Source organism: Pantherophis guttatus, chromosome 8 (assembly GCF_059756535.1).
Source record: "Pantherophis guttatus breed Tessera chromosome 8, ASM5975653v1, whole genome shotgun sequence".
NCBI classification, from domain to species: domain Eukaryota; kingdom Metazoa; phylum Chordata; class Lepidosauria; order Squamata; family Colubridae; genus Pantherophis; species Pantherophis guttatus.
The window spans coordinates 37,484,744-37,507,756 of NC_142070.1; the positions used below are offsets into that span (position 1 = coordinate 37,484,744).

At 33.3% G+C, this 23,013-nt stretch overlaps 1 protein-coding gene across 1 annotated transcript in view; it reads right to left on the minus strand.

Moving 5' to 3' along the window:
• The window catches only part of FAT4 (FAT atypical cadherin 4), a 106,603-nt gene that overhangs the window by 14,220 nt on the left and 69,370 nt on the right, over positions 1 to 23,013 (minus strand). Inside the window, exons 8-13 of the mRNA XM_034442893.2 lie at positions 20,178 to 20,428; positions 14,745 to 19,094; positions 12,462 to 12,566; positions 9,534 to 9,841; positions 3,101 to 3,186; positions 1,285 to 1,464 (exon numbers count right to left, since the gene is read on the minus strand). Of these exons, the coding sequence (XP_034298784.2) occupies positions 1,285 to 1,464; positions 3,101 to 3,186; positions 9,534 to 9,841; positions 12,462 to 12,566; positions 14,745 to 19,094; positions 20,178 to 20,428 (5,280 nt within the window). The remainder of the gene's footprint in view (positions 1 to 1,284; positions 1,465 to 3,100; positions 3,187 to 9,533; positions 9,842 to 12,461; positions 12,567 to 14,744; positions 19,095 to 20,177; positions 20,429 to 23,013) is intronic.

The following is a 23,013-nucleotide window of genomic DNA, read 5'->3' on the forward strand; positions in this document are numbered from 1 at the left end:
CCAGTTGAAAAGGACCTTGGAGGTCTTCTAGTCCAATCCCCTGCTTAGGCAGGAAATCCTACACCATTTCAGACAAATGATTATCCAATCTCTTCTTAAAAACTTCCAGTGTTGGAACATTTACAACTTCTGGAGGCAAGTTGTTCCACTGATTAATTGTTCTGTCAGGAAATTTGAGGGGCTATTAGAAAAATGAGGGAGTCAATCTATTTTTCAAAGCACCAAAAGGCATAACAATGGATAGAAACTAACCAAAGAGAGAAGCAACCTAGGACTAAGGAGAAATTTCCTAAGAGTGAGACCAATCAACGAATGGAATAGCTTGCCTTCAGAAGTTGTGGGTACTCCATCACTAGAGGCTTTCAAAATGAGTGAGGGAAGTACACCCAAAAAGGACAGTGCCAGAAACCACTAAAACAATGCAGAAAACTTAAAACAGCCATTCTCCTTTTTAAAAAAAATCAACCCCAAAGCAAACACAACAGCTGAGAGGGAAACTAAGAGCAGCTGCTCAGGCTAATTGAAAGCCTGGTGGTGCTGCCAAAAGCCATTAACCTTTCCAACTCTATTATTCTATGTTCTCTATGTTCTAGATTGGGTGCTTCACAGCAGAAGCAATACAGTTGGCTGGACTACACATGCATTAAATTCACAGCCTGTATGATCAAGATGCATCTTTGTCCCCTCCTGTATCTTTTTCCCTAGGAAGAAACAAGAAGTAGCCAACACTGCCTCAGCTATAAAAGATCTTGGGAAATGCCAGGGAGTATCAGCTGATCACAGAAGGGCTACTTAATACTGTTTATAATGAAAATGTTTGTAATCTTGTCATTCTTCCTGAAGGGAAGAGGTTAATCCCATCCCTAGATGGGTGATTGATGGGTTTCTCTGCCCTAATCCTGTTAATTTCTGTTGTTTATTGACTTGATTCAGCGTGTATCAGCTGCATTCCAGTTGCAAGTGTTAAGTGGAGCTATTAACTGAAGGGAGGGAGGGAGGGAGGAGAAAGGGAGGGAGGGAGGGAGAGAGAGAGAGAGAGAGAGAGAGAGAGAACCTCTCTTGCGGTTCTCCGAACTGCCTAAGCAATTTACTAATGGTTTGGACGAACCGGTGAGAACCAGCTGAATTTCACCTGTGGAAGTAAATGCAAAAAAGGAGGGAAACTACATACAGTATGAAGTCCCATATTACTCATCTCTGATTTATAGAACAATAAAATTATAACAACTATAAAAAGCATAACTAAAAATCTGGGTTTTTTATACTTATCAAAGAATGACATACTGATCTAAGATGTGTTCAGCTGACAATGCTTGGCTTGGTTCCAAGGGACGTCCATTGACTGCAAATTCCATTATGCAACCCACAAAATCATAGCTTTCTACCTGTCCTTTTCTTTGAAGGATTTGGTCTAGCGATTTGATACCTCCAATGGTTACTCTGTTTGGCTGCACATCTAAAGTCCTATGAGTGGGGAGAATGAGTGAAAACAGAGTAATTAACCATTATACATAAGTAAATTCATAATTTTTGTGACAAAAATATCATTTACAAAAAACTATTTAAATCAAACACAAATTTTTTTCTGTATATTTACATAGAGAGAAAGCTGTACTGGACTATTTTTTCAGTCAACATAAACATTACATTTTATATATGTACATTTCATTTTTAATTTTGATTGAATTTGGACACCAAATAGTAATTACAACAAATCTTAGTAAAGAATACCTCTCTTCTTTCCAAATCTTGATTCTTGGTGAGTCAACTATGCTACAAGTCAACTATGAAAATAGTTTTGAAAGAGGAATGCAAGTAAATAATATTTTAACAGGTTTAATTTTAATTGGTTTAGCTATATTAAATTTAATTCAAGCCATTAATGACAATGACTTCAAGCCATTTTTGGGTACATTGTCATAAATATCTTTTCTTCTGAATTTAATCCATATATACTGTTTTTAAAATCAAATACCAATATGTTGCCTAGAAGAAAAACATTGAACTCAAAAGATTCACACAATTATGTTGTTGCAATGTAAGATGAGAGCTCAAACAAAGCAAAACCCCACTTCTTTTTACATATACAATAAATAAGAGTGGAGATTTGTTCACGTTTCTGTCAACTTGTCATTTTTGATGCCTTAGGACACTACAGTAAAAGTGTAGCCTGTCTTCCTTCTGACCTTTATTCACTCTAATGTGAACTTCTGCCTCTAAATGGCTATTGACCTATTCATGTTTTATCTTTAAGCAGAGTTTTAAAAAATATCCTTGTCTGTTGCTTTACAAATTCACTTTTTCTTATGAATAAAATTATCTATATTTGTTCATTATTTTTAATTATGTTTGATTAGCATCTATCAAGTACCTAAGGGTCATAACTGATTTGTAGTAACATTTAATGAATAGCTATCATTGAGTACTCCTGAGATAGCTCATGCATAACAGTAATGTTGCTAATTCAAACTAGTAATGCAGAATTTGGTTAATTATACTGTATATACATTTAATATATGTAAGTAGTTGTTATAAAACAATTTCATCATAGAGCTTGACAATATGTAAAGTTCTCAATTATGATCACAAATTATAAACTTCTGTTGTTAAGTAATGCAGTCATCGAGCCATCATGTGACTGCACCTGGTTTTACAAACTTTTTTTCCTGCAATTATTAAGTGAATCACTTAATCATTAAGTAAATCCAGTTTCCTGCACTGACTTTGTCAGAAGCCAGCTGGGATGATCACGAACGGAGATCAAATGACCCTCGGACACTGCAACATTCATAAATACATGCCAAGTGCTTTAAATTGAAGCCATGGTCATAATTTCAGAGACTTTGCTAAACAAATGGTCATACATTGACGACTACCTGTACTTCTGACATTTTCATGACAGATATTAACTCGAGTCATTTCTAAAAGAAAGTAATGGAGAAAAGATGGCATTTTGTTTTCTCCAATAACTGAATTAATAATTCATATGAGTTCGGATTTGTATCTTCTCCTTATTCAAAACAGTCTTTAATCTCTTGCGGATCAGAGTATATAAGATCAAAGTTCCTAATACTGAAAAATGAAAGGAAATTATCTTTACCAATCACTAGACACAGCCACATTGCTAACAGTGCAATAGCCTGGTTCCTGTTCATCAGAGCAAGAGTCCACAGTCAAGGATGCTGCCTACAAAATTGAAATCAAGAATAGTATTTTGCTTTATATGTAACAATCATTACATATAATTATTAAATTATTTTAATAATAAATATTTCACTATTTAAGGAATGCAATTGGATTTTGGATAGTCTATTTCCAGAATGCAGTTCTTTATACATTATAAAAATAAATATTATATATTAATGTATATATATTATCAGCTGCCAACAATAAATGCAATGTTCACCTGACAAAACGTATGTATTCCTTTATTCTTAGAAAATTTACTCTATATCCTATATGTTAATGCTGGATAACAACTATTCCACAATTGTACGACGTCCTCGGGCTACGTACAAGCTCTCTCTGAATGTTATTGATGAAAATTGATGGAACATTTTTAGAAAGAAAAAAAATGTGAAAACTGTAGTAGAAATTGTACAATATGCTGAACATATTTAAAAACTCAGGCATTAGCTCAAAAATAACTTTACGCATGTTAAATTATTGTTTTGTTGTCTTTGGCCGTCAGCCTCTCAGAGAATGTTATATGACCTCTGGCCACTCCTATGCATGTCCATTCAAAGTAAATCCCATTAAGTTCTGTTGCTATTATTAATATTAGGTAAATGTGTATTTTGAAGTTATAGGCAGAAATGGAAAGATACAATGGCATAATTCGGCATGCCTAGTGCATAGACACTTATTAATCTTAATGATTCAATAGGCAGAAGACTATGTTCCTCTTCCAGAAACAAAATCATAGTACCTTCATAAAAAAAGTATGGATATATATTTTTCTCTCTGTGAAGCAGAGTGCTGGAAGTATATAGTTTGTATCAAGGATTTCTTATATCACACATGATGATTTAAACACAAATTGAACTGATTTTGCATCAATGCAAGGATAAAAACATAAAACGAAGGGAGCAAACTTTCCGGTTTTTTTTTAGAAACAAACAACATTCTCATATTGTAGCAGTCTGTAACACTTACATGACAAAGAAAAAAAACTGATGTTAAGTTAATGTTCCATGGCTATTTAATTTTCATATCAGTCTATATGAAGCTGTTTAGATAAAGTGAAACATCCCCCTAAACTACAAATAAAAATCATGCAATCTTGTTATTCAAAAATGGTACAGTTATTTTATCATGGACCCAATTAGGATTAAGAGGCTGATTAGGATCCTGATTATCTTTTTAGTAGAGTGGTTTGCCACAGATTTATTTTAAGAAAAGGTGCAAACAAGCCAAGAATCCTAATCTGGAATGACAGTGGGCACATAATCAAGCTGTAAATATCTATGCTGAGTTTTTAAAAAAGTTGCAGTAAAATATAATGACCATATATCTTGCACTTCCCAGAAAGTTTTATGTTATTCAGTCTAAATCATACAGGAAACTATTTCAGATGGCAAGCTATCACTTACATGTTCCACACTGAAACAGGATTGCCAAAGCTGACTCAAATGGACCAACTTCTTTAATTATATTAAAGCTGTTTTTATCAGTTCTTTTGGATGAAAAGAATAAGAGGAAATTGCTACAGTATGGATGTCCTTCCAATTTGCTGTTGGCCTTGGGCTACAAACATGCTGTATCAGAGCTCATGAAAAAGATTCAGATTCTATACAGTACAATACACTACTAAAGTTGAATTAAGAATTCTGATGAATAGCCTTAAATACGTTCACACCTTGATCTGCTTAATGGAACACTGCAGTCCCTTATTCCTCTTGCATTTTAAGTAGGCTACCTTCATAGTCAGAGACAAACACAAGATGATTCTTTGCTCAGTGATGGGTTTCAAAAATTATTACTACCGGTTCCGTGACTGTGGCTTGGTGGGTGTGGCATGGCTTGGTGAGTGTGGCTTGGTGGGCGTGGCATGGGAAGGATACTGTAAAATCTCCATTCCCACCCCACTCCAGGGGAAGATTACTGCAAAATCCCCATTTCCTCCCAATCAGTTGGGAATTGGGAGGCAGAAAATAGATGGGGGCGGGGCCAGTCAGAATTTTTACTACTGGTTTTCCAGAACTGGTTAGAACCTGCTGAAACCCACCTCTGTACTGCATGTTATCTATATAATGTTCAATTATTGTTACAAAGAACTGAACTGAATGCATGTAAATACCATATTTTTCCATGTATAAGACACCCCCATGTTTCATGTAGTTTCTTGTAGTAAGCACACTATAAGCCATCACTGTGCAGAAGCCATCTTGTTAGAGCGAGTAATACAACAAGAACAGAAAATGCATCACAGGAACAATAGAGATGAAACCTAGAGTGGCAATGTGATACAGGAAACAACTACAATAGAGAGGAATGATAGAGCTGCATATAAAATAGAGGCTCATCTGGCATGTACAGCCTTTTCCTCGGCCTCCTGTGTATAAGACGCACCTCAATTTTCAAGTAAATATTTTTAAGAAAAAGTAGTGTTTTATACATGGAAAAATACAATATATAGATAATAAAACAAAACAGAATATTAGATGCAAAGTGGGACTATCACTACAATTAAATAATTAGTATTTATTTATTTATTATTAAATTTATATGCTACTTATCTCACTATTCAAAGTATCTGAATGTCTATACAAATTAATAAGATTTCTCAAACAGCACATTTTGCATTTCAGTTGGATTATCAATTTATAATGGTATGTGGAAATGACCATGGGAGGCAGGGCAATGAGACATAGCCAAGGGAATGGCCAGAAAAAAGACACCTAGCCTGACTAGGTGGCTCAGTGTCTAAGACACTGAGCTTGTTGATCAGAAAGGTTGGCAGTTCGGCGGTTCGAATCCCTAGTACAGATTTCCTGCATGAGCAGGAGTTGGACTAGATGACCTCCAGGGTCCCTTCCAATTCTATTACTGTTAACTTAGCCTTAAGTTGTCTTTTGAATAGAAAACTGGATGGGGCAAGAGCCTCAAAACACCTTGTTTCTTGGTTTAAAAAGGGGACGGGGTAGAATGCAAGACTTTATTAATGTAACTTTACAAAAAAAGTAGAATTAACTCACCTAGCCATATTTCCTGCCTGATCTACCTTACAAGACTGATAAATGTCTGGAAAGTCTTTTTTCAGATACAATAGTGTTGCCTATGAATTTTTATATTCATAGCTAAATATTCTGTAAAATGAATAAAATGTACCTGAAGATAGAATTATTTGAAACCATAGTTTACTTAAATCTGATTTCATAAAATTCAAATGTCTAATGATAGTTAAATGTTCTTACTGTTTACTTTTGTAGTTAATTTAGTGGTGTTAGCTGTTCATTTTGTACTATGTATCTCAAACCTCAATGAATGTCCAGTCATGGTCAGGTTGGACTTCAAGATGGACAGCAAATAAATTTGAAAATAAATAAATAAACCTAACAAGTTAATAATTTTATCAATTTCTCCTACAATTCTAAAGATTTTGTACAGGGGTGAAATCCAATTTTTTTCCCTATTGGTTCTGTGGGCGTGGCTTGGTGGGTATGGCAGGGGAAGGTTACTGCAAAATCTCTATTTCTTCCCCTCCTGGAGGGAAAGATATTGCAAAATCTCCATTCCCACCCCAATCTGGGGGCCAGCCAGAGGTGGTATTTGCTGGTTCTCTGAACTAGTCAAAATTTCCACTACCGGTTCTCCAGAACCTGTTAGAACCTGCTGGATTTTACCCCTGCTTTTGTAGAAAATGGCAAGTGTATATTGAAAAGTTGTGTCACAAATTTTTATCATCTGGTGATGAAAGTATTTTTCATGCAGCAAAATACTTTGTAGCCACAGATGAAAATGATAAAAATGACAGTTTCCTTGTATTTTGCACTTGAAAACATAGGGAAGGAGAAAAGATCTAGCTCTGAAATTAAGTTAGCCCAGAAGACAAACAAACAGTGAGTTATTATTACTTTTTAATATTTCTTTGTTAAATTAAACCATGTTTCCAGCTTATAGATTTATGAAGGATACAAAGTTGTATGGAGATAATACCATGTTTGTTAAGTGAATCATTGTCTACTACAGTGAGCATTGTGATCATGTGACCATGGAATGCTGCAAACAGCCATAAATGCAGGCTGGTTGCCTAGTATTTAAAATGCAAATACTTAATTGTGGGGGGAGGCAACTATCAGAACTTCAAATTGGAGTTGTAAGTACCTTTTTGGCGGGTCAATCATAATTTTGAATGATTGCTAAGGGACCAGTTGTAAATTGAGGGCTATCGGTATACAGTTTCATAGTTATCTTTGCATAATCTGTGCATGTTGCAACAGTTGTAGATTATTGCAAAGATCTCTTTTTTCTTCCAAAGTGTTTCTTAAAGTCAAAGGCAAATTTATATTCTATACAGATGTGCATAAGGCTTCTCAAAAATTGGTACTACTATTCTCATTTAGAAGATGTAATAATACGTTCATGGAACTGCATTACAATTAATTATAGATCCACCTTTGTAAGAGACCAGTTTTCTAAAGGTTTACAAAAAGGTTACAACCTTTCAACAGTTATAAAAACTTTTGTAAAGGTTACTCTTTCAGTAGAATAAAGATGGAAAGTCATTGTGATCTACACCAAAAAAAAAAAAATCCTAAACATTTTTAATTGATATGACACTTAAATTTTGGCACTTTATGATTATAAGCCACCCAGAGTTACCTTGCAGTAAGATGGGGCAGCCTATATTTTTTTATAAATAAACAATAAACAATAAATACATTAGTATAATTCAATTTTCTGATTTAAATATAGCATATCTATTTTGACTTGTGAAATTTCATTTTCTAAAATGCTTCCTTGATTATATTCAATTACATGTTTTTGTGAAAAGAATAATCTCTGTTATATGGTTTGTTTGTACTCGTCCTAAAATTTTAGGAATTTTAGTCTTGAGTATTTTAGAAAATATCAACAATATTATTATGCTACACAACATTCTATAATGTAAGAGCAAGATCTTTAAAAACCACCACATTTATTATGCGATTTGAAATATCATTTTTTCACTTCCCAATCATACATTGCAAGATGTCAGATTCATGGGAAATTTATTTTATTGAGATTTACATTTCATGTTGAAATTGTTCATGTTCCTAATTACATATATAATTATATTATATAGAATGTAAAGAATGTATGTTTGTGTTTTTATTTTTATAGTTATAATGTACACTGAAGATGGAATTTAATTTCGTTGTACCACGTGCAATGACAATAAAGTAAACTATAAACTATGAGACTCCATACCCTGATATAACTGAAAAAATAACAGCTTTTGCCTAGAAACAGACGAAAATTATATGGTGTTCTATTCACACCTACAAGTTCAGATGTGTATGTGTGTGTCAATTTCACATATCCTCAATATGCTAAATTTGGTTCAGCTAAACATGCCTTGATTTTACACTAAGATGTAAAAATTATTTATTTTAGAAAATTATATCTATCCAACTTGGTTCTAGGATACAAAGATATGATGCTGCATAATAAAATATTGGCAAACTATTATTTTTCTCTTTAATATACTATTGGGTCCACAACTGCACGAATATTCTTTTTTTTTTCATTATTGAATATGTTATGATTTGTTATACTATATCTGTGGATCTTGGATTTCCTACTTGCTTTAGTTAATGGAAAAAGCCAGAACTTGTCTTGGTATAGCTTGCCTTGAATATACCATGCTTTAAAGTTATGCAGATTCCTATAGTTTACATTTATTTTTAACAATCATTATTAATTAGTAGGGATATTATTCTCTTTTAAAATAATAAGATGTGCTGTTTCATGATATGTAAAAAAAACTTTACTTGATATTCCATTTAAAACCTAATGATCCTATTCTTGCTGGTGGTGAATTTTTTTTTTTTAATTTGTTGGTGATGGTTAATTTAAAGCACACCGTAAATTTAAAAGTTTCCCTAACGAAACAAATTTTGTCAAGTTGAAGTGCTTGGAAATATGATCCATGAAAAAATAGTTTATTTTACAATTTGTTCCAATTTATTATTGATTTCTTTTTTTAAAAAAAATAGATAAATGCTAATTATATAGTCTTCAGATACAATGGTTTATGTCCTTGCATTATCCAAAGAATTAAAATTATCTCTTAATTAGACTTCAGTAATTATTCCACCCAAGTGTACTAATTAATTAGAGTAGGATAGTCATTAATCCCCTTCATTAATTATTTTCATTTTAGATTTTTTTTTATTTTGAAGCAGCCATTTATATGCTTGAGAACATTCTTTTTAAAAAAAGAAGCTTGTCCAGTTTCAGCTATAATTCTGGTTTAAAAAAAACCCTCTATTTGTACTTAATACCCTGAAATAAATTGGAGCTTAAATTTCCATTAAAACAATGCTTACCATTCCTGCCCTCCGAGCAATAACAGTGTGAAATTGTCCATCAGACACCTTCTTTGCTGTGGTAAGTTTATATGTCCCACTGCCAAGATTGTATGAAAATCTCAACCTTTCTTCTGTTATCTCAAGGGCCAAGAATTCTGCCCGATCACCAGTCTGGTTGTCATAATTATATAACATAAGAGCATTACTTTTGATAGTTGAAAATTTTATGTAAATATAATTGTTGTTTGGATCCATACTGGGGAATTCCATGTACGATAATTCTTCAAATCCATAGCTATTTACTTCACAATGTTTTCCAAAAACACCTGTAAAAATAACACAATCAGCATCAGTATTGTTGTACAACATTCCAGAACTAATTAAATGCCATGGGTTGGTGTTTCCTATTGAAAACTAAAATATTTGGAATGTTCCAGTCATATTTCTTCCTTATTAATATTAAGTATTAATAAAATAAAAACAAGTAATATTTCTTTAATATGTAAAAAAACAATGATGTAGATCTCTCTATTGTGATTTTAATAAGCTTGTTTTTTCCCTTAATTATAAGTGAAAAATATCCAGTTAACAACTTGGTATAGTTTAAAATATACATCCAGAGCAATAATTTAAAAATTATTTACCGTAACTTGTTACGCATATTCCAACATCCATTTTAAAAAGTCCTGCAGTTCAAGTAAGATTGTTGTTGGTTGAATTAAATATATGCTTATTCATGTGGTTTCTTTTGCAGGATGTTAGTATTGTTTTATCGTATTTAATTTTTTATAACTTTACTTAGTCTTCACTAGAGTAACGATACTACTTAAACAAAAATAGATCTCTGAAATAGAGGTACAAAGCTAATTATAAAATTAATAGTTTAAAATAAAGATATATTACTTTTGTGGAAACTTTGGTCTTTTTATTTGAGTGCAGTAAACTTTTTTTTAAAAAATTGAATAAATTGAGTTTTGAATTATTTGATTCATTTATTTAGTTATTTAGTTTTTTTATTTGAGTTACTTTTTTTCTGTGTGCAGTGAATATTTTCTGATTTGGATAAACAAGGAAATTTATACTAGTTGTGATTACAGCCCTGGGAGAATGATCTTACGGGAATGATGTCTGTGGAAGCCTAAGTTGCTAAAAATACATCTCCAAACAAAGTAAAATTGCTATAATTATTCATCCTTTGATAACATTCCAATTAGACTATTGTAATGGATTTTACATGGGTATGCATGTAAACAAGCTTTAACGGCTTCAATTGGTATTAAATGAAGTAGCTTGCATTCCCAATAGGAATGATATAGCATTCTTTAGATAGCGACTTATAGGATAAGAAAAGAGTATAAGTAATATTGGGGCAAGAGAGAATTGGTTTAAGAGTAAAATGAAGGGGTTGCGGAATACTGAATTTGATGGATTTGAGAAAAGAGAAAGGATAAAAATTGAAAATAGAAAGTCAGATAACATTAGAAGACTAATAAGAAGAAAATTAAGCCCCTTCATTATTTCTCCTCCGATTAGCAAAGGCAGGACATTTTATAAAGGATTGTTTCTCAAATATCATTTGAGACAATAGGAATGAGCCCAACTCTTCCCTCACTCTGTAACAATAATTTTGGGAATGAAGGGAAACCTAGGAATATATCTAAATCCAACAATTCTATTTTATATGAACAGTGGTAATTTAACATAGATTTTAAGTTCATGCAAGACTTGCATATGATTATAACCAGATGTTGTATCTTCTTTTACATTTTCTATACATAGTAGCCTCACAGTCTAAGCTAGTAATTTCTGACTTCTTCTATAATTACTACCAGGTTCAGCATTTGTCCTGCAAAATGTCTTTCTGGCTTTATGTGTACATTTTTTAAAAGAGTATTGTCTGGCAATACTTATAAATGGATGCAACTCTTGTAGTGATTATATAGTTTGATGGTGCTATATCTTAAGCCTGTTAGGAGAAATTTGTACAACTATGAAATTATAAATATTATTTTTTTAAACATAAATCTTGTAGCAGGAGTTGCATTCCTTTAAATCCCAAAGAATGATGAAAAATCAGCCCTGTGGTGCATTTGGAAAGATTTAAAAGTCAAGATTGCACACAGCAAAAAGAAGTCACATAAAGTTGGACTATTTGACCAGAGATAAACTATTTGTTAATGTTAATTTGTTTACGTTAGTCTGTGCTGTGAGAATGCTGAAAAATGGCAATGTTACAGGTGGAAGTAATGTTGCCAGAGCAAACTGTAAAATGATTCCACTGATATAAAACAAATTAAGTTATATTTCCCTTCATTCTCTTATATTACGCCTTTCATTTACTTACTTGCTTGGTTTACCATTTCTTAGTCATATCTGCTCTTTAAGTAGGATTCCTTATCTTGAAAGGACAAACCTTTTTGATTTTTTATAAAATTTGCTGGTTTGTGAATTCCTTCCTAAAATAAATGTTTCCTTTTACTATATTGCTTTAGCAGTCAACTGATTACTGACTGCCATTAGACTGAAACATTCCACAAAATTTGAAAATGTTAGCTTATTGAACATGATAAACATAATGTATAAAATTTAGTTTAGTACAGACAAAAATAATACAGTGAATAAATTTTCCTTTTAATATTGGACACAGAGAGAAATTTAGCACAGGATAATTTAATTCAATGCCAGGAATTATCTTAAAGAAAGAGCTAGACAAATTGATGAGGCTGACTCTATTTACAGATTTATAATATGCAGCATGAATCTGAATATTGTTTAGTTATTGAAGTAGAACAGAGGAACATCCTGTTATGTATTGCTTATTAGCACCTGGCCTTGCACTTAGAATTTTAAAAATGCTTGGGCATGCTGTGTTAAGGACTAGAATACAAATGGTAGAATTCTCTCAGTGAATCTGAATGAAGCAAAAACAGAAACATTCTTCCTCACCAAATGGACAATGACAATAGTATCCTTCCACTCCATTTTGACAGGATCCCTTATTGAAACAGGGATTGCATTCACAATAGTTGATGCTGGAGTCACAGGTTTTTCCTGAAATATTCAAGAGATCTATTATTATAAACTCATTCTATGTATAATTATATTTGCATTCAAAACTCTCTCTCTTTCTCTCTCTCTCTCTTTCTACGCCTGAGTTTAATGAACACCAAATGAACAATTCAATGAACTTATGAATGGTTCATATTGCTTGTTTACTAATTTTGCCCACTTCAGTTAAAATGGGATGGACTAATTAACAGTTATTTTATAGTTACTTGACAATTGAAATTGTTTTTGGACAACTCTCCCTTGGCCAAGAATTGGAGATGAGCACTATGTCCTAGAGTCAGACATTACTTATAGGGAAACCATTACCTTTTTATTAAATATGGTCGCATTGGAAGAAACAGCCATAGTTTTGAAGAAATCAGAAATCAGATTGTTATCCCAGTATTAAGACTCAAACAGAAGTTGCCCTGAACTCAATGGCATAAGTAATCGCTTCATCCGTGCACAATGCATGTGTGAGGAATGTGACGGGAATGACATTACACCCAGTAGTTAGTATGATACAAGAGGAATGGAAAAAGTTAATGGTTAAGGCTGCAATCTCATAAGAAAATAGATTTGGATAGATTTCAATCAATGGGCTGAACATATATTCAAATTCAAATACAAATTGAAATTTGAAGGGGACATTAATATATCTTAGGTGTGTGTTTATGTGTATGTGGTGTGTATATTTACCTGAAAAAAAAAAAGCTGCTGGTGCAGGAACCTTTCTAGAATTAAACTAGCACATTATAACCCTTATAACACAATTAAACTAGCACATTATAAACCCTTGCTGCTCTGCAGTAACGGTCCTTTCAAATTTCTATTTTCTATTTTTTAATCCTATCCCTAAAATATAAATTAAAAGCACAAGTTCTGCTCTTAAGATTTATGCTTCCTATTCTTTTAGTTTTTCATGCACAATTATTTAAACTGGGAAATTTGAAAAGAGAAAATAGCATGCTCAGAATATTTGTATGTGCATATATGATGTAGATCTACAATATATACTTCAAAAATGTATGATATGTGTTTCCCACATATATATATAAATATTCCAATATCTTCAATACAGATGAAGAAAATTACAGAGATATAATGTAGAAAGATAGCTGTGCCAAGAAATAAGACCGATAGTCAGGAATGGGAATCAGTACCTTCATTAACTACTATGCACGAACATGATTATTTAACCTCTGGAGCTAATGTCACATAGTTGTGCTGTGCAACTGCTATATACTGCTGGCCAAATAATCTGATTTGCTCAGTCAATGTGTAACACAATATCATATAATTAGATTAATTAAATCAGTCGATCAGTTATGAATAATTACCTACGGCTTCAGGCACAGTAGTCAATGCTGCTGGAATTTACATAGAAAAATGCAACAGGTGCTTCTTATGCCAATAATGATTTAGGCAACATATGCCAGTTGCAGCATGCTTTTTAAACAGAGATGCAGCTGACAGCTCTTGCTGTTTCACTTTTGAGATGTTACATGAAATGATGTCTATGAATTAATAGATTTCACACAGTGGCTCAATATCCTGATTATTCAACAAAGTTATCAGATGGACAGAGTGGAACTTTGCCAGGGTTGAAGCTGTTTTCTGGCACATCTCAGAACTCCAGTCTCTAAGGGAAGTCTCCAAGGCCTACAGTTTATTTTTCAAATATGCAAATGATGTTATAAAACTGCATCTAAATTTCATGTGGGGACACATTTTATGAAATTGTTCTTAGTATAGTAATATATAAGATGTCATGCCTATGGAAAGCTAAATATAAGAGAAAGGCTTAGACAAAGCTATCCTTCTCCGGGTACAAACTCCTTCTCATAGGTACAAACTACTTATGTAGTTTCCTTTAAATTATACGTTTAAGAAGAAAGATTTGTTTGCTTATTATGAAACACTCAAGAAACAGATTTGTTTCTTTTTATTTGCATACTTTTATCTATGCAAATGAGAGACTAGTCAGGAAAGAATAAAATTCATATTATTAATGTTGACAGCATTTAATGCTGATTTCTTGACTGATAATAACATTGGGTCTATAGCCCAACTATCTTCAACAGAATCAGAACGAAAAGTTACAACAAAAAATTAAGCCCATAGATACCATATTTCTATTTTCAGTTAATAGGAACTACACATGCAGAAACAATATCTTACCTGTATAACCAGGTTTGCAAATACAGTTGAAGTTTCCTGGGAAGTTCTGGCAGAGGGCACCATTTTTACAAGGGTTGGACAGGCATTCATTTACATCTCTCTCACAGGCTATTCCAGTAAAGCCATTGGGACAACTGCAAGAGAATCTTCCTACCAGATTATGGCAAGTTCCACCATTATGGCAAGGAGATGGGAAGCATTCATCAATGTCAGTTTCGCACAGTGTTCCATCATATCCTGGCATGCATCTGCAGGTAAAAGGCTGAAGAGGTTCATTTGCCATGATAATGACTGGCACACTGTCATAGCTTCTTAATTTAGGATTCACAGCCAGTTTCTTCAAGCAGCTGCCTCCATTTTGACAAGGGTTTTGTAAACAAGAATCATGATCCACAGATTGTATTTGCACACCACTTTGGCGAAAGATAATTTCCTTGATACTTTCAAAGAAAGTAGTCACACTACCAGGATTCACATACTGGTAGTTGTTCCGCTTCACTGCTACCATCAAAAAAGTTTGATTGTTGTCCTCAAATATCCCATAGAGTTGTACTGTAGTTCCTAGTCCAGTTAACTGGGAGTTGGCAATCCGTAGAAAATGAAGATAATAATTAGTCAAAAATTCTTTCAAGGATGGCACACTAAGATGAAGAAGAATGCTGTTATCAAGTGTGGCATTATTGAATCCTGAAAAGAAAACTCTAATGACATTAGTAACAGAGTTGTGCAAGCCATCATTGCTTAAAACTGTCAGGTCAAATGTTCCATCTGTTGATCTTGCCAGGGAATTCAAGTCACAAGTACTTGGTGGAATATTGAAGAGGCTTGTAACTCCTGTTGTAAGGGAACATTGAAAGGTATCTAAAATATCAGGATCCTGAGGTTTTACACTGCCTAATGTTCCCCCAGGAAATAGATTTCCATAATAGTGAACAAAGATTTCTACTGTTCTAGGTTGTGACGGGTTGTCATTTTTGTCAATTACCTTTATATGAACGGTTCCTGTGGAAGACATCTGAGGAATGCCTGAGTCTCTTGTAATTACTGACAAATAGAAGTCACTGATTTGTTCTCTATCAATTTCTCTAGTTGTGGTTAAAACTCCAGCAGTACTGAGACTAAAATAATTGGTCGCTGTACCACTGCTAAGCAAATAATAAGAAAAGGGACCTTGATTTGGAGCAAGATCAGGGTCAGAGGACTGGAGCGTCATCACAAATGTCCCTGCCCGATTGTTTTCCATTATTTGTCCTTCAGTGGTAGAAAGAATGGGGCCATTGTCATTGATATCTTCCAAAGTTACTAATAAAGAGGCACTGCCAGTTGCTGATGGACTTCCTGAATCGATTGCTAATATAGAGAGATTGTAAACTGGCAATGCTTCTCGATCAAGCTCTGCAATCACTGTAACTTGCCCTGTCTGTGGGTTAATAGAAAAGGCACCATTGTTGTTTCCATTACCAATAAAATAGGAGAACCTGTTCCAGCTAGGGAGAGAATCGGAGTCAAAGGCACTTACAAATGTGACATGGGTCCCCACAGGAACACCTTCACTGATTCGGACATTGTAGGACTCCAAATTGAAGATGGGGGGATCATTGGCATCTAATATTGTGATATTCACAATCACTTCATCTATATCTGCACCACGGATGCTCCCAGCATTTTTTGCAAGCACTTTCAGAGAGATCCGTTCTTCCTTTTCTCTATCAAGAGGACCTGTGACATAAATCTGCCCACTACTGTCATCAATACGAAAACCTTTTTTTCTACTACTACCAAATATTAAGTAGTGGACATCTCCATCAATTCCTGAATCACGATCACTTGCAAAAATTTCTCCCACAACAGTTCCTTTAGAAGCAGCTTCAGAAATCTCAAAATAGTAAAGCTTAGATACAAATCGTGGCACATATTCATTTGTTCCTCTTAAATGTATGTTGACATTAGCAAAGCTGCATTTGTCCTCATCAGGAACATTAAAGGCTTTTATAGTTAAATGATAGTTCTGCTTGGTCTCGTAATCCAGGAAGCCTTGAGTGGTTATAATTCCAGTGTTAGGATCAATAACAAACAAGTCACTGTCTGAAGACTGAACTGCATAGGCAATCACAGCATTATGTCCAGAATCAATATCAGTTGCATTGAGATGAATAACAGTTGTTCCACTAGGAGCATTTTCTAAAACACTGGGAAAATACTCTTCTGGGCTAAAAGTTGGAGAATTATCATTCACATCAATAACATTCACAATGATGCTACAGTATCCAGTTCTAGCAACCCACCCTCCATCTATAGCACTTATAGTAATCTCATGTTTTTGGCATAACTCATAATCAAGGGATTTTGTAAGATATAATGCACCAGTAGATGAATTAATTGCAAAGCATCCAGCCTCATTTCCAGAAGAAATATTATATTGGATTACTCCATTCATAGCAGCATCTTTGTCCCCTGCTGACATGGTCCTAAGAATCGCTCCAACAGCATGACTTTCAGGAACAGTAATACTTAAATATCTTTCAGAAAACTCCGGTGTATAGTAATTTTCCTCTGTTACTGCTATTTGTACAGGCACTTCTGATGAGAGAGGGGGATTACCTTTGTCTTTAGCTTTTATTTTTATTAGAAAGCTTTTATTCATCTCATTCTCCAATGAAGATGCTACTGAAATCCATCCAGTCTTACTATCTAAAATAAATTTATCTGTAGGGTTTTTATTTGAAATACTGTATTCAATTTCTGCATTCAGACCAAAGTCTTTAGAATCAACTGCGGTTACTTTAATTAGTTGGGTCCCAATGGCCACATTTTTAGTAACAGGTGTAAAATATTGATTGGAGACAAACTGGGGTGCATTGTCATTGCTATCCACAATATTTATTGTGACTGTAGTCTCACTCATCAATCCGGGGCTGCCTCGATCTGAGGAGATAACTATAAAGCTGTGTCTGTTAAGATTGGCATGGTTAGAAGCACTGGAGTTTTGGAACTTTAAAGGCTGCTTACTGAAAATCTCTCCTGTAGATGTATTAATTCTGAAAAATTCTGACTGAGATTTTATGAAATAGAAGACTTGTCCATTAGCTCCTTCATCTGGATCTGTGGCAGATATTTGGGTCACTCTGGATCCAACTTCATTACTTTCAGGATAATCCAAGTAGTAAGATGGTTTTGTAAATCGTGGAGAATTGTCATTGATGTCTGTCACAAATATGGTCACATCTGTGCTAACAGTCCATCCAGAGTCATGTGCTGAAACTCGAATCCTGTAGCGATCTGTATCTTCTCTGTTTAGAACCCTGCTAATTGTTATATCTCCTGTGTTAGGATTTATAACAAATGGTATATTTGTATTCCTTATTGAATATCTGCTGATTGCATTTATTCCAGTATCTTCATCTGATGTTGTGACTCGTGTAACAGTGTAACCCAACGGTGCATTTTCAGGCACAAGAGCACTAAATATCTGAGAAAATTTGGGTGCATTGTCATTTTCATCTAATACATTGATAAGTACTTGGACAACTGCACTTTGTGTAGGAGTACCTCTATCTGAAGCTTTTACAGTTAGAGTATATTGGGTTACTCTTTCCCTGTCTAAAGGCCTGACACTTCTAATTTCACCAGTGGTATGATGAATAGTGAAGCTGTTCTCTATATTACCATTAATTATTTCATAATTCAACTGTCCATTTGGCCCATTATCCTTGTCCACTGCAGCTACAGTAATTATTTTAGAAGGTGAAAGGTTTTCCATTACTTCAACAAAGAATGGATCCTGTTCAAATAATGGTGCATTATCATTTATATCTATCACTGCTATTTCCAGTTTTAAATAAGAAGAGAATGGTGGGAAGCCCATATCCCTAGCCTCAATCCAAACAATGTATTTCTGTACAGCTTCATAATCTAAAGGCTGGCTGATTGACAATTGCCCTGTTAATTGGTCAATCTGAAAGGTACTTCCAAGATTGCCACTAGCGATATAGTAGGACAAAGAATCGCCTCTCGATGACACCCCAGAAACAGAAGTGATGAAAGTGCCAACTGCTTGGTTTTCAGGAAACATGAATTTGTGCTGTTTAGTATGCACTTGAGGAAAATCAGCTCTGTTCACAAATCTTACAGTCACAGTTGTGGAATCAGCCTTTGGAAGCAAGCCACAATCATTGACATTCACAGTAAAGGTAATTTCAGATGTTCCAGAAAGTCTGTCAGCCACCATAATTGCTCCTCTTGATGGATCAATGTGGAATTTTTCTGAATTTTTCCCCGAAAGGGAATAGTGAAGTTTAGCATTAGGGCCTGCATCAGCATCTGTCACTGTCACTGCAAATACAAAAGTACCTACAAAGAACAATTAAAAAGTTCATATCAGTGCTGTAACAATGAACTTCAGGAATTTATTCAGTCTAGAACTGCTATGCTTTGAATAACATTGAATCATCTCTTATTTCCAGAAACAAACTTGAGTGAAAAAAAAGTTATAGGCAGGAGTTGGTGAATGTTTTTGTTTAAAAAAAAAATCCCCAACATTCATGGCAGCAAACACAATGGCACTGAATTCTGAGTAATCTTTTATATTCAGCTGCCAGTTATAAGCAGATGCAGATATTTTGCGGTATTTCAAAAACTTTTGTACTAGCTTAACTGTCTCTTAAGTTATTTTATTTCAACCACAGATTGCTTTATGAAGAATATAACTTTTTTCCCCCTTCAAAACAAACTGAAATGCCTTTGACAACATTACTTTTAACCATTTTTGGTCAGGATTTTTCATGAAAATTAAACTTATTCACTAAAAATGTATTTTGAAAATCAGAACTATGAAACAATTTTAAATTTTATATATTGTAGCACATTGTGACATGGTTATTACAAGTGAATTCTGATCCCGTTCATATGAAATAAAAAGTAATTATAATTACATTGAGTAAGATCTATTTAGAATTTACTGTAGTGTACATAAATCAGACATGGCATCTTAATTACATGTAAATATGAAGGGTATTAATAAACATTAATAAAAAAAATTGAAAAAATATTTCAATAAAGGAAGAAAATATTCTATTCCTCTAGTTATCATCACTGATTTCAAATTAATAATTTCTAGGCAACAACAACTTCATTATTTTTGCCCATGTAACTTACAATATATGATATATTTTAAAAAGTGTTTTTAGTAATCTAAATTGTTTACAGTCTCTTCTTGAATTTGGTAGACTACAGAAATTAAGTTTGTAGTGAACTTAAGGCATTCCTTTATATGTTCACAGATACCAACATAAATCTTTTATGCTTACCAATCTTTTAAATATTAAATTATTGTATGTGAAATACTCAAGGACTGGCTTAATCAAATTAACTTTTTTTTCCTTGTTATCTCTTAGGAGTAGATGTTTTAATATCATGCTTGTATTATTCTCTTACCTGTACTTGTTGGTGAGGGTATATGAGTGACGTAAGGATGATGCTGAAATTTAGGGGGATTGTCATTGACATCTGCAATTGTGACAAGAACACTGGCTGAACTGGAAAGAGGAGTTGGAATGCCACCATCCTTGGCTACAACAATCAAAGTGTAATTCTCTTTAGCCTCTCTGTCCAACAGAGCACTTGTAATGATCTGTCCAGTGGAAGGGTTGATTGTGAATTGTGAATTTCCACCACTGAGACTATAGCTGCATAAATTCAAAAAGGAAACATTTTCCATAGTTACTGGGTTGTGAAATATATGGATTTATAATTCATATTTGAATAAATTGTATGATCTGCCTGTCTTCTCCATTGCCTATATAACAGAGACATTTGTACTAGCCTTATCTCACCAATATATCAATGAAATACAGAAAAATTCTATACCTCTCTGCTGCTTTCACATACCAATCCTGTGACAATATAGTGTTACCAGATTCTATACAACAGTGCTTAAAATTTGTTGGACCTGTGCCATAAACTTAATGAGTGTCTAATTTTTCATAATAGAGTGCTTTATAATATTACAGATATAGTCTTCCACATACTAATATTTATGCTCTCCTATACTTATCTAATTCCTCTTTTAGAGTCTTTTAGATTCTTGTTATATATACACTTTCTGTTTTAATTCATATATTTGTTTACATGTTCTTTGTTTATGTTTCCATTTTTTTAGATTCTGATGTATCACCTATTCTTTTTAATTGATAGTATTCCACCCTTTTACTGTTCTATGAAGATAGCAAATATTTAATTCTTTAAATTAATTAATATCTTATAATCTAGATGCTATACAACCTAGATATTGTGTATACAAGTATAACAATATGTTATATTGCATATGTACATGTACATGTACAGTATATGTATATATATATAGAATTCAGCACAGTTATAAATCAAAGAATCATAGTAGGTAAGGAATGATAGGGATTTTTGAAGTCTTATAGTCTAAGCATCCTTGTTCACTATATAAATCCACTATGATAGCATCCTTGGCAGATGACCACCCAATTAAACATTTCTAGTAAAAGAGAGTCCACTGAAAACTCATAGAATCTGTTTCACTGATGAGCATGAGCAGCTCTTACAATTCGGAAAACAGAATCAAAGAAAAAAAATTATGTAAAACTTACCAATAATTATTATTATTATATTTAGTATTAATTTTAGCTCAAAATAGGATATGAAAAGAATAGAAAATCACTAAAATAGTGTATGGATAATACAAATGGTAACAAGCATGCCTTCAAAAATGTATCATTTATTATTCATAGGAATGTATGAGTTTATAATTTTTATAATTTACCGAAACACTATTAACCTAAAATTGTGAAGAAAAGCAAAGTTCCTGTATTTTAATACACAAATCTTTTAACAATGAAGGTAACACCACTCACTTTCTATTGCATTATCCACTGAGCCTGCATCAGCAACCAAAATTATTAGAACTTTGCCCAGTGGCTATGCTGAATATAATCCCTTATATTTTCATGTGGCCCAGACTGTTACTCTTGCGAATTTCTTTTCATTTAACAATTGCACATGATGTCATTTTTAGTTGGTAGAAAACTACAAAGTGAATTCTTACATAACTGAGAACTGAATTCATTTTAACCATAATCCAACGCAACCATTTTCCATAAAATCTAACAGTAATCATGCATACCATTTTCTATGCTACCAAGAAGGACTGCCTGGTTGGTAGACTGTAGAGAAGAAATATTTGATTAGGTGAATGGTCAGTAGCAATACTTCTTTCCCTAAATATTTCACAATATCATTCTTTACGTTGATCTTGATCTAATCTCTTTTGTATCCAGAATGGCTAAAAAAAACCCAGACTGATGGGTTTGATTCAGCTGCAGAATATATTGTAGTGCAAAATTTATTGTTCAAGACTGTTTTGAGTTTTTCAGGTGTACAGAAATAGAAGAATACTATTAGATCAGACCAAATGTTAAAGCATGACTTCCTTGAGTGTCTTTCTACCAAAGTAAGCAAACAAATATTCTATCTTCTGCAGATTGTCCAGCAACTATAGAAAATTGGCATATTATTTTTAAATATGTTGCACACCCCTTGTAATTGTAATGTTGAGAAATGTCCATCTCAAGAACTAATCCAATAAACTATAAAACATCTTTTCACAAGCAGATGCCCTCCAGATATATTAAAGTGCAATTCACAATATATTGGAATAACTAGGAATGAATGGGAATACCAGAAATACATTTGAAAGACACAAATTTAGGGAAAGTTGGGTCAAACTATACTAATAAGAATTACTATGGTTATTCTATAAGAGTGGACCTCTGAGTCAAAATATAATCTCAGTTAAGAAGCAGAAATGAATATCGCCCCCTAGAGTTGCACATGACTGGCAGGGACTGGACTTTTATCTTTATGAATTTTTGAAGATCACAGCAAAAATTAGTAAAATAGGCTTGTGCAAATATTTCTTACTAAAAAAATACAGGAAATTAAGATAGCAAAACTCTATTTTCTACTATTATTTCTGCATGCAAGGCTTTCTACAAATAATTTCCTATACAGTGTAAATGATGTGTAATCCTGTAGAATAAAATGATGTGTAATTTCATTACAACACATTTTAGACAAATGATAGCAATGGCAGCAGTACTACAGTTTTAAGCTTGTTTTAAGCTCAATCAAATATGTTTTCAGCTCAATCAAATAAAAATATATGTGTCAGTTTTGGAAGACAATTTTCTTGAAAGACAATTTTGGAAGACAATTTCATATTTTAAATTAAGCATGCTTTATT